Source organism: Eubalaena glacialis, chromosome 10, assembly GCF_028564815.1.
Source record: "Eubalaena glacialis isolate mEubGla1 chromosome 10, mEubGla1.1.hap2.+ XY, whole genome shotgun sequence".
Taxonomy (NCBI): Eukaryota; Metazoa; Chordata; class Mammalia; order Artiodactyla; family Balaenidae; genus Eubalaena; species Eubalaena glacialis.
Window position 1 is genome coordinate 72,421,979 of NC_083725.1, and position 13,224 is coordinate 72,435,202.

Here is a 13,224-nt window from a genome sequence, read left to right on the forward strand (position 1 = left end):
GGCAGGGTGGGCAAGTGCTACTGGACAGTGGGGCTCGGGGCGGGAGGGGGATGCCGCCCTCACCCTTACCTTCTCTCTCACCACAGCGCTCCCGTTTCGCGGCCATGGATGAGCAGTATCGGACCCTGATGAGGATCTCTGTAGCTGACCCCCTGGTTCTGTCACTTATAGTGCCCAGTGCCAAGCGGAGCCCTTCCTTCCAAGGCCAGCAGCTGCAACAACTGCTGCAAGCGGGCTCCGTGGAGCTGGAGGGCATCATCGTGGCTCTGGAGAGCGTGCTCTATGCCACGTGTGCTCACTTCCCCCGCCTCTTCTTCCTCAGTGACAGTGAGCTGGTGGCCCTGCTAGCTGCCCCGCTGGAGCCCTGTGAGGCCCAGCTATGGGCACGACGCTGTTTTCCTCACGTGCATGCCGTGAGCTTCAAGTCCAGCCGAACTGATAGAAACACGGATGACCGGGAGTCAAGCCCGAGCCCACAGACTCAGGTGGAGGCACTTGCAGTGCTCGGGGCAGGTGGGGAGGAGGTGAAGCTGCCGGGGTCCCTTTCTCTGCATCCAGATCTCCCCAGGTGGCTGGCCTCCCTGGAGGAGTGTCTGCGTCTGGCCCTGGTGCACATGCTGCAGGACTGTGTGGCCGCCCGTCTTGCTCTGGGCCCGTCCCTAGACAAGGCCTTCAGGCAGCCGCCCCAGCAAAGCCAGTCGCCCCCGCAGATGTATGTCCAGCACTGGCTGGACCTAGTCCAGGCCTTCCCGTGGCAGTGTGTGCTGGTGGCAGAGGAGGTGGTATGGCGGGCCAACATGGAGGAGGCTCTGCTTGAAGGGAAGGCCCTGGCCGCGGTCCCCATGCACGTGCACAAGCTTGAGGTACTGGCGAATTTTTTGCGGGCCCAGAGGGCCTCTCAGGGTGAGCAGCCCCTGCCCTCCGTCCGCCAGACCAGCCTGCTCAGTGCCCTGTTGGTCATGACAGTGACTCACCGGGATACAGCGCAGCTGCTGCAGGAGCACCAGGTCAGTGATCTGACGGACTTCCACTGGGCCCGCCAACTCAAGTACCACCTGGCTTCGCCTCACCCCACTCCCCAAAGCCCCCTGCAGAGTCCCAAGTCTCCTGCGCCTACTGAGACTTCTCTGTCACCAGCTGCATGCTGGATAGAGGTGCTGGGTCGGTCTTTCCTGTACAATTACGAGTACCTGGGTCCCAGACTGGGGTCTCTCCCCAGCCTGCTTCCTGAGCGGCCGGCCCTAGTGCTGTTATTGGCCCTGGAAGAGGTGGCCTGTGGGACCCTACTGGGCCCTGATGGTGTGGGCAAGGCAGCTATGGTGAAGACGCTAGCGCAGGCCTTGGGGCGCCAGCTGGTGGTGGTGCCCTGCTTGCCTCAGATGGAGGCCCAAAGCCTAAGCAATTACCTGAACGGGGCCCTGCAGGGTGGCGGCTGGCTGCTGTTAGAAGCAGCTCAGCACTTGCCCCTTGGCTTACTCTCCGCCCTGGGCCAGCGCTTGGCCGAACTGCGCCACCTCTATGCCCCACTGTACCAGGAAGCTTCCCGAAGTACCAGCACCGTCGACCCCACCCACCCCCAGCTCCTTGGCAGTGGCTTCTTTGAGAAACATCACGTGGACGTGCGCCTCGGCTACGGCTGTCTCCTGACGCTGCGTGCCCTGAGCCCTGCCGTGCCTGCCAACCTGCGCCAACGGCTGAGGCCTGTGGCATTGACACTGCCTGACCTGCGGCACGTGGCAGAGCTGACCCTCCTGGGTGCGGGGATACGGGACGCCTCCCGCATGGCTACCCGCCTGTCCAAATTCTTCTCGCTTGAGCGTGAGCTGGTGTCTGGGCCCCTGCCCTGCCGCTTGCCGCTGCTGAAGAAGGTGCTGGAAGACATGCTACAGGCTCTAAGCGTGACCAAGGAGGACCCCCAGTCCGAGCAGCCCCGCAGCCTAGCCGCCATCGAGGAGGCCGCCCTACTGCGTGCCCTGCTGCGCTCCCCACTGTTCACCATCCTGGATGGGGTCCACCTGCACAACCTCCAAAGGCTGCTCTGTGGGCTCTTCCCTACCGCCAACGAGGTGCTGGCAGAGCCTGTAACCCCCAGGCTGAGGAAGTCACTGCTGGTGGAGGAGTTGCAGCAAGGAGGCCTGCATCCCAGCCCTGATATTTTGGGGTCCCTGGAGCAGCTGAGTCAGGCCCTGGGCCAGGCCTCAGGTGTTTTGCTCCTGGGCCCTGCAGGCAGTGGCAAGACCACATGTTGGCGCAGCTTATTTAAGATCCAGAATCGGTTGGCAGCCATGGAGGACCCCTCAACCCAGAGCTGCCAGCCTGTGGAAATTACTCACCTGTATCCCAGTGTCCTCAGCCCCCAGGAGTTCCTGGGATGGCTGGAGGGCCCCTGCTGGCACCATGGTGTCTTCCCCAGGCTGCTTCGTGAAGCCAGTCGGTGTAAGACTGTGGGCCCAAGGGGGAAGGTGCAGGAATCAGTGGGGATTCATCACTGGATAATATGTGATGGGGCTCCCAGTGCTGCTTGGCTGGACTCCATCACTTGCCTGCTGGGTGACCCCCCCCAGCTTAGCCTCCCCAATGGTCAGCAAATAGCACGACCCCCAGGTACTTTTCTTTTGATGGAGGTGGGAGATGCAACAGACATGTCTCCCACAGTGGTAGGCCGTTGTGCCCTAGTCTGGTGCGGTGGGGAGCAGACTTGGCAGGGTATGCTGAGCGTCCTGATGGCAGCCCTGCCCCGGGAGTACCGCCTGCAGCTCCAGACTGTCACTGAACTCAACCGCCTGGCAGAAGTGCTGGTGCCTTCAACATTCCGATTCCTCACCTGCCAGGGTGCCAGCTCTCTGCTGCAGGTACATGGGCAGCGGGCCGTTTGCCCAGGTGTGGCTGAAGTCACCAGCTTGGCCCGCATCTTGCGTTGTCTGCTTGACCCACACCTGCGCATAGATGAGAAGGAGAAGGCACATATCCCAGGTGAAGGGAAGGGCTGATTTGAGAGCTATGTGGCCTTGAGGATAGCTGGGATATAGCTCGAGCCTGTGGCCCAGGTTCTTAGGTGGACTTGGGCCTGGGGACTGAAAGTGAGAAGTAATAGCCAACCTCTACTCTCTTCCCCACCTCCCTCCCCTTTTTCCTCCTGGGGCTCCGATTCTGGCCATGGTGACCTTTGCAGAGGACCTCAGCTATAGTGATCCTGTGGCCCGAAGCTTCAAGTCCTCAAAAAGCAGCTCTCTGCACCGGTACCAGGTTGACAGTGACGCTGTGCCTAGTAAGCGCAGGGAGCACTTGCTGGCTGTCAGCAGCTTTCTTTTTGCTTTGATCTGGGGCTTTGGAGCCCACCTTCCCTCCAGGTATCTACAGGGATGGGGGATGGGGGATGCAGAGGGCTGAGATGGAATGAATGGCCCATGGGAGTCAAAACCCAGGTGACATTGTTGGGGGAGGGTGGAGTGTGTGAGTGTATCACAAATGGAACTGTTGTAACTGTCTGACACTTTTGCCTGTATGTCCATCTGAGCAGGCTCTGGCCCCTCTTTGATACCTTCCTGAGGGATTCTATTAGTTGCCTCTCCAACTACCCTGAGCTACCAGCCTCAGCCTTGGTGTTTGATCTACACGTATGCCCTGAAGATGGGACGCTGGCCCCCTTCAATGGCCAATACCTGGGCAGCCGCATCAAGGGAACTCAGGGCACCTTCAACCCTTCTCCTCAGGTGTGAGGACAGTGGGGCAGTAGCTGGGGTTGGGGCTCAAAGAGATATCCTGGGGCGGTCCATGTCCTAGGCCTACCTGCTCCCGTTCCTTGAAATGTTTTCACAGTCTCCAGAATGCATGCAGCGTTCTGCAAATACAGCTTTAATACAAGATTCCTAGACCTTTACTTTCGGCTAGATTACTGTGCTAACCTGGAGCTGCCACAGTAAGCCCTGCTCCTGTCCTGTAGACCGAACGGCTCTTGTACGTGGTGGACCTGCTTCTGTCAGAGGGACACCCGGTGCTGCTGGCTGGAGAGGCAGCCACGGGGAAGTCAGCCTTTTTGGAGGTGCTAGTGGAGCCACAGCACCCTTACACGTCCAGCCCCATCCACCCTGCCGTCAGTCCCACCCACCTTCGCCTCCTGCTGAGCCGGGGGGTCCAGGGCCAATCACAAGCCAGCCCGTGGCCTGGGCGGCACGTGGATTCCAAAGGCTTTCTCCTCTTCCTGCTGGAAGATCTGCACCTGGCTGCTTCCGGTAAGGAGCTGGGAGGAGGGAAGGAGTCATTGTCAACTCTTGAGACTGGAAAAGCCCTAGCAATATTCGACTCTCAAACATACACCTACAGACCAAACTTCAGTGTTCCATTCTTAATATCTTCTCAGTCTACGTACGCTCCCTGAATAATCCTGTCCCTTGCATGGCCTCATCCACCATCTCTATGCTCTGACTGCTAAATCTCCATCTCCAAGATCCTCTTCTAAGCACCAGATCTGTTTATCTAACAGTCTGCTATATATCTCTACCTTGTTGTCCCATTGACACCACAGATCCAACTCTGAACTCATCATCCTCCCCCAGAACCCTGCTCTCATGTGCCCTCTCAGTACCTGGTACCACCATCCATCCAGTCACTGTAGCCAGAAATCTTAACATCTTCCCCTCCCTCACCAATATCCAGTCACCATGTGTCTTAATTTTGCCTCCTAAGTATCTCTCAAACCTCTCCACCTATTTCCATTCCATCTTCCCTGGTTCAGGCAGTCATTACCGGGAACTCTGGCAAATGCTCTTCAAGGTTTCTTGTGATGAGTCTTTCTTCTCTAGATTTTTATGCTCTGTGCTCTAACTGGATTCAACTTTGTAATGCAGGCATCCAGTAAGTTAGGCTTCCTCTAGCCTCTGGGATCACCATCCTCTCGACCTTCTCTCCTGCATTTATCTAGCTAAATCCTACTTATTCTTTACAAATAATCTCAGGCAATATCTCCTCCAGGAAGTCTGGGCCTCCAGGCTAGGTTCGATACTCATCCTGTGCTCTGTACAAAAATCTATGACAAATATGGTTTTATGACTGTACGTTTACTGGCCTGTCCCTGCCATCCCACTCTGAGCTTCATCAGAACAGAGAGTTGTTTCACTCATTTTGATAGACCCAGCAGGAAGTAAGTGCTCAGTAAGAGTTTGTAGAAGAAAAGATAAGGAAGGAAAGGGGAGAAATTGTGATGAAAGTTTGGGTTATTAAAGTTTAATGTTTCTAAAGCAATATGATGTCAAATCCAGATGATGACAGTTTCCAAATATGGCCATGGGAATGGGCAAAAATGAAGTATAGGTACAGGTTATTGAAGTCAAGGAAGTCAGTGGGCTAAAGCTTTAGATGGATTGTCCAGTTAGACACTGGAGTCCTTATGCAATGTAGAAACTTGAACCAGGTGGTATAAGTACTTAATAATATTTGGTATAATTTATTGAGTACTATATGCTACATGCTTTATCTATGTCATCTTTAGTGTTCATAAAAGCCTAATAAGATGGAGATTTGTTATGATTATTTTAAAGATAAAGAAACTGGGAGATTTTATAACTTGACCAAGACACTCTAGCCAGTAAGTATCAGACCAAGATTAAAATTTAAGCCTGCTTGGCTAAAAACCAGCAATTTCTTCCAACTAAATTATTTGGCCTTCTCAGTGAATTCACACAAGAAATCAGGATGTCAGTGGATAATAGAAAGAGTAAAAGGTGGTACTGCCAGATCTGTGAATGGCAACCAAGACGAGATTTCAACAGGAAGGTTGAAAACATTGTAAGCAACGTTGTAGAGTGAAGTATACACAGCTGGCAGTGTAAAAGCTGTCCTTGGGTGAAAGCCACCAAAACATCCAGTATAAAGTAAAAAATTAATATACATACAACAAAACAGAAAACTGACCCACCGTCAAGAGAAAATGGTCAATAAAAAACTGAGCCTGAGATGGTCTAGAAGTTGAGTTTAAGAGCATTCAAGCACTGAAAGGAAAATATGAGCTTAATGAGTGGACATAGAGGTAATCTCAGCAAAGGAATGGAAACTACTAAAAACAACTAAATGGAAATTGTAGAACTGGAAAATACAATAACTGAAATGAAAAATTTACTGGGTAGCTTAAGAGCACATTGGAAACGGCAAAAGAAAGAGTCAGTGAACCCTGAAGCATGGAAAAATATTGACTATGAAAAGAGCTTCAATCCAATGTATATATAATTGGAGTTTCAGAAGGAAAGAAGAGTGAGACTAGGGCAGAAAAATATCTTTGAGGAAATAATGGCCTACATTTTCCCAAATTTCTATAAAAATATTGACTTTCAGATATAGAAATCTCAGTTATCCCCAAGTAGGATAATAAAAAGAAAAACATATCTAGGAACATCTTAGTCAACTTGCTGAAAAACCAAAGAAAGAAAAACTTTGAAAGTAGAGGGAAAAAAAGACACATAATGTACACATGAACAACATTAAAAATGGTTAACTTCTCATCAGAAATAACAGAGTCCTGAGGGTGGTGGTACAACATCTTTTTTTTTTTTTTAACTTATTTTTGGCTGTGTTGGCTCTTAGTTGCAGCATACGGGATCTTCGTTGAGGCACAGGGGATCTTTCGTTGCGGCGGGCAGGCGGGCTTCTCTCTAGTTGTGGTGTGTGGGTTTTCTCATCTCTAGTTGTGGCATGCAGGCTTCAGGGTGTGTGGGCTCTGTAGATGTGGCGTGCAGGTTCCAGAGCATGTGAGCTCTGTAGTTTGTGGCACGCAGGCTCTCTAGCTGAGGCGGGCAAGCTCAGTAGTTGTGGAGCGTGGACTTAGTTGCCCCGCGGCATGTGGGGTCTTAGTTCCCTGACCAGGGATCGAACCCTTGTCCCCTGTATTGGAAGGCGGATTCTTTACCACTGGACCACCAGGGAAGTCCCAGTACAACACCTTTAAAGTACTAAAAGGGAAAAAACAAAACAAAACCCTGTCACCCTAATTCTCTACCGAGTAAAGAAACCTTTATAAATGAGGATAAAATAAAGATATTTCAGATACATGAAAGCTGAGAAAATTCATTGCTGCTAGAATTGTACTACAAGAAATGCTAAAAGATTTTCTTTAGGTAGAAGGGAAATATCATATGGAGACTCATATCTACAGAAGAGAATGAAGAGCATCAGGGACAGTAAATATGTGGGTACATATAAGTAACCATTTTTTGTCTCTTAATTTCTTCTAAAGATAGCTGGTAGTTTAAAACAAAAATAATAATATTGTTAGATAGAGTTGGCAATGTAAGTAGAAGTGAAAAAAATTGGAACAGTAGTAAAAGGACAGGGTGGGGAGCAGTGAATAAACTGAATTATACCATTCTAAGGTTCTTACATTTGTGAAATGTGAAATAGGAAGGTGAAATAGGAAGTGGGAAAGGTTAGGTATGAGGTGTGAAGTGGTACAGTGTTACTTCTAAGTACTGAGAAGTTAAGGAGGCATATTGTTAGCCCTAGAGAAATCACTAAATACTAATAACAAAGAGTATAACTAAAAAAGCCAATAAAGGAAATACAGTGGGGTATAAAAATATTTAAGTTATGTGAAAGAAAGCAGGAAATGAGCAACAGTGGAATAAAAAAAATAGAAGACAACAATATGGTGGACTTTTAAAAATTTTTGATTGGAGTATAGGTGATTTACAACGTTGTGTTACTTTCAGCTGTACAACAAAGTGAATCAGTTATACATATACATATATCCACTCTTTTTTCGATTCTTTTCCCATATAGGTCATTACAGAGTATTGAGTAGAGTTCCCTGTGCTATACAGTAGGTCCTTATTAGTTATCTATTTTATATATAGTAGTGATGTATATGTCAATCCCAATCTCCCAATTTATCCCTCCCACACTTCCCCCCTGGTAAGCATAAGATTGTTTTCTAAATCTGTAACTCCATTTCTGTTTTGTAGATAAGTTCATTTGTACCATTTGTTTTAGATTCCACATATGTGATAGCATACGATATTTGTCCTTCGCTGTCTGACTTACTTCACTCAATATGACAATCTCTGGGTCCATCCATGTTGCTGCAAATGGCCTTATTTTGTTCTTTTTTTTTTTTTTAAACAAGAGTATTCCCTTGCTTTTTTTTTTTTTTTTTTTTAATGGCACAACTTTTTTTTTTTAAACTTTGGGTTTATTTATTTATTTATTTATGGCTGTGTTGGGTCTTCATCTCTGTGCGAGGGCTTTCTCTAGTTGTGGCAAGTGGGGGCCACTCTTCATCGCGGTGCGCGGGCCTCTCATTATCGCGGCCTCTCTTGTTGCGGAGCACAGGCTCCAGACGCGCAGGCTCAGTAATTGTGGCTCACGGGCCTAGTTGCTCAGCGGCATGTGGGATCTTCCCAGACCAGGGCTCGAACCCGTGTCCCCTGCATTGGCAGGCAGATTCTCAACCACTGCGCCACCAGGGAAGCCCCTATTTTGTTCTTTTTTATGGCTGAGTAATATTCCATTGTATATATGTACCACATCTTCTTTATCCATTCCTCTGTCAATGGACATTTAGGTTGCTTCCATGTCCTGGCTATTGTAAATAGTGCTGCAGTGAACACTGGGGTGCATGTATCTTTTCAAATTATGGTTTTCTCCAGGTATATGCCCATGAGTGGGATTGCTAGATCATGTGGAAGCTCTATTTTTAGTTTTTTAAAGAGCCTCAATATGGTGGACTTTAAACCAACCGTATCAGTAATTACATTAAATGTAAATGGACTAACACTCTAAATAAAAGGACAGCCTTGTTAGACTAGATGAAAAAGTAAGAAGTAGCTATATGCTATCTAAGAGATATACTTTAAATTAAAAACACAGATAGATGCTTTTAAAGGCAAAATATTTACCATACAACTAGTATGCATAAGAAAGTTGTGTGGCTATAATAATATGAAAGTCCTTCAAGACAAAGTGTATTATAGAGAACTGGAGATCTCATAATCAAAAGATTCAATTAATCAGAAAGACATAAAGTCAAAAATGTGTATGCACCTAAAACAGAGCTTCAAAATATGTGAAGAAAAAAAACGGACAGAAATGAGGGAGAAATAACAAGTCCAAAATCATAGTAAGGGGCCTTCCCTGGTGGCTCAGTGGTTAAGAATCTGCCTGCCAATGCAGGGGACACGGGTTCAATCCCTGGTCTGGGAAGGTCCCACATGCCGTGGAGCAACTAAGTCTGTGCACCATAACTACTGAGCCTGCACTCCAGAGCCCGCGAGCCACAACTACTGAAGCCCGCGCTGCCTAGAGCCCATGCTCCGCAACAAGAGAAGCCACCGCAATGAGAAGCCCACTCACTGCAACGAAGAGCAGCCCCCTCTCGCCACAACTAGAGAAAGCCCACGCGCGGCAACGAAGACCCAACACAGCCAAAAATAAATAAATAAATATTTTTTAAAAAGTAATGCTTCAAAATCATAGTAGGAGATTTAACACTCCTCTCTTAATAATTTATAGAACAAGGATAGAGAAAATAAGGATATAGATCTGAATAACACTATCAACCATATTGACATTTAGAGAACATTATACCCACTAACTGCAAAATGCACTTTCTTTTCAAGTGCACATGGAACATCCACCAAGACAGACCATATGCATAAAATAAGTCTCAATAAATTTCAAAGGATTAAAATTTACAGAATATTTTTCTCTGACTGTAACAATAAAAACCAGTAATAATAAGATACCTAGAAAATCCCCAATTCTTTGAAATTAAACAGCACACTTCTAAATAACTCATGCATCAAAGAAGAAACTCCAAGGGAAATCAGAAAATATTTTGAACTGAAAAATAATGAAAACACAACACATCAAAATTTGCGGGATGTAGCTAAAGCAGTGCTCAGAGAGTTTATAGCTTTAAATGCTTATATTAGAAAAGAAGAAAAATTTGGAATCAGTGATCTGTATTTTCAGCTTAAGAACCTAGAAAAAGAAGAGCAAGTTAAGCCCAAAGTAATTAGAAGGAGATAAATAATAAAGATCAATGAAACGGAATAAAGCACAAACAACAGAAAGTATCAATACAGCCAAAATTTGAAAAAGATAAATAAAATGAATCCCCAAGTAATACAAATCAAGAAATAAAATGAGAAAATATAAATTATCAACATCAGGAATGAAAGAGGTTTTATTTTAAAGATGTTAAAAAAGATAACAAGGGAATATTGAGAAAAACTTTATACTAATAAATTTAGCAATTTAGATGAAATGGACAGATGCCTTGATAAACACAACTTATCAAAGTCTGACTCGAGAGGAAAAAGAATAGAAAATGAATAGCCCTATACGTCTATTAAAAATTTGAATTCATAATAATAAACATCCCCAGTCCCGGAAGGTTACACAGTTAAATTATATCCAATATTTAAGAAAAAAATGGAAACTTACACACAGTTTTTCAGAAAATGGAGTAAATGCTTTTCCACTCATTTTATAAGGCCACCATAACCCTAATACCAAGTTCTGAAAAGATATTTCAAGAAAATAAATTATAGTCCATGATCTTTCATAAATATAAATGCAAACATAAATCCTCAGGGACTTCCCTGGTGGTGCCATGGTTAAGAATCCGCCTGCCAATGCAGGGTACACGGATTTGAGCCCTAGTCAGGGAAGATCCCACATGCCATGGAGCAACTAAGCCCATGCACCACAACTACTCAGCTTGCACTCTAGAGCCTGCGAGCCACAACTACTGAGCCCGTGTGCCACAACTACTGAAGCCCGTGCGCCTAGAGCCTGGAATCCTCAACAAGAGAAGCCACCGCAATGAGAAGCCCGTACACCGCAACAAAGAGTAGCCCCCACTCGCCGCAACTAGAGAAAGCCCACGTGCAGCAATGAAGACCCAATACAGCCAAAAATAAATAAATTAAATAAATTTATTTTTACAAATCCTCAATGAGATATTAAGTAAAATTCAGCAACATATAAAAAGAACAACACATTATGATCAAGTAGGGTATATCCCAAGAATGCAAAGTTGACTCAACATTCAAAAATCAATGTAATTCGTGACATTAACAGAATAAAGGAGAAAAAGTGTAACATCGCCTCATTAGATAAAGAAAATGCATTTGATAAAATTCAACACTATTGGGAATTCCCTGGTCCAGTGGTTAGGACTCCATGCTTCCATTGCAGGAGGCATGGGTTTGATCCCTTTTTGGGAAACTAAGATCCTGCATGCTGCGGTGCGGCCAAAAAAAAAAAGATCAACACTTATGGTAACTCCCAGCAAACTAGAAAAAGAAGGGAATTTTCTCAATTTGATGAAGGGCATCTATTAAAATCTACAGCTAATACATACTTAATTGTGAAATATTGAACACTTTCTCCATAAGATCAGTCACAAGCAAGAATGTCCACTCTCACTGCTTCTATTCAATAGTGCACCAGAGACCCACATCAGTGCAATAAGAAAAAGAAATAAAAGCCTTTAAAATTGGAAAAGACAAAGTAATACTGTCTCTACTAGCATATAACATGATTTACTACATGGAGAATCCTAAGGAATCTATCAAAAAAAAAACAAACTACAAAACTATTAGAATAAATAAGTGAATTTAGCAGGGTCACAGCATACAAAGTCAATCTGTTGAATCATTATTATTTCTATATCCTAATTACAAACAATTGGAAATCAAAATTTTTAAATATTTAAAATATCATCTAAAAGCTCAAAGTATTCAGGAATAAACTTAGTGAAAGATATACACTGAAAATTACTAAATATTGCTGAGATAAAGGAAATTTAAGTAAATGAAGAGCTATACCATGTTCATAGATCAGAAGAGTCAATATTGTTAAGGTGCTCATTCTCCCCAAATTGATCTATAAATTAACTGTAACCCCAGTCTAAATCTGGGCAGGCTTTTTTTTTTTTTTTTAGGAATTGACAGACTCATTCTGAGACTTATATGGAAATGCTAAAGACCTAGAAGGGCCAAAACAACTTTGAAAAAGAAGAACGAAGTTGGAGGGCTTACACTAGTGATTTCAAGACTTGCTATATACAGTTACAGTAATCAAGAAAGTGTAATATTGGTATAAGGACATGGATACAGCTTAAAGGAACAGATATAAAATCATTTGGTTTTCAACAAGTGTGCCAAGATAATTCAATGAGGGAAAGGATAGTCTTTTCAGTGAATGGGGCAGAAACAACTGTATGTCTGTGTGGGGGGAAAAAAATGAACCTTGAATCCTCACAACATCCACAAAAATCAATTATAAATGGATTATAGACCTAAATGCAAAAGCTAAAACTATAAAACTTAAAAAAATATTGGAGAAAAATCTGTGTGACCTTGGTTAGAAGCAGTGATTTCTTAAGATACAAAAATTGTATTTTACCAAAATTAAAAACCTATGTCCTTCAAGACACTGTTAAGAAAATGAAAAAATAAGCCATAGAAAAAATTCATGATACATATATCTGACAAAGGACTTATACCTAGAATACATAAAAAGCTCTTATAACTCAGTAAGAAAAATGTCATTAAAAAAATGGAGAAAAGACTTGAATAGACACTTCACCAAAGAAAAATATATGAGTGGCCAATAGCACATGAAAAGGTGCTCGATATTATTAGGCATCAGTGAACTGCAAATTAAAACCACCGTGGGACAGTACTTCACACCTAGAAAGATTATAATTAGAAAGACCGATAATAATTGTGAAATGTGGAGAAAGTGAAACCCTCACGCTTTGCTGGTAGGAGTGTAAAATGATACAACCACTATGAAAAAAAAAAGTGTGACAGTTCTTACAAATTAAATGTATGCTTACTATATGACCCAGCTGTTCTGCTCATAGGTATTTACCCAAGTGAAATGAAAGCACATGTATGTTCTCAAATAAACTTATACATGAATGTTCATAGCAGCATTATTCTGAATAGTCAAAACCTGGAAACAACGTAAAAGTCCATCAATGTGTCAGTGGATCTACAAATTGTGACATTTTCATAATGAAACATCACTCAGCAATGAAATAGAACAAACTACTGATACACGCCAAACACGGATGAATCTCAAAATCATGCTGAGTGAAAGAAGCCAGACACGGTAAACTACATACTGTATGATTCCCTTATATGAAGTTCTGAAACAGGCAAAGCTAATCCATAGTGATAGAAATCAGATCAGATAGAAATTCCTGGGACAGTGTGACAGGGG

General features: G+C 44.5%; 1 protein-coding gene across 1 annotated transcript in view; it reads left to right on the forward strand.

Annotated features, from left to right (window-relative positions):
• The window catches only part of DNHD1 (dynein heavy chain domain 1), a 74,735-nt gene that overhangs the window by 41,677 nt on the left and 19,834 nt on the right, over positions 1-13,224 (forward strand). Inside the window, 4 exon segments of the mRNA XM_061201375.1 lie at positions 87-2,973; positions 3,173-3,350; positions 3,521-3,713; positions 3,944-4,232. Of these exon segments, the coding sequence (XP_061057358.1) occupies positions 87-2,973; positions 3,173-3,350; positions 3,521-3,713; positions 3,944-4,232 (3,547 nt within the window).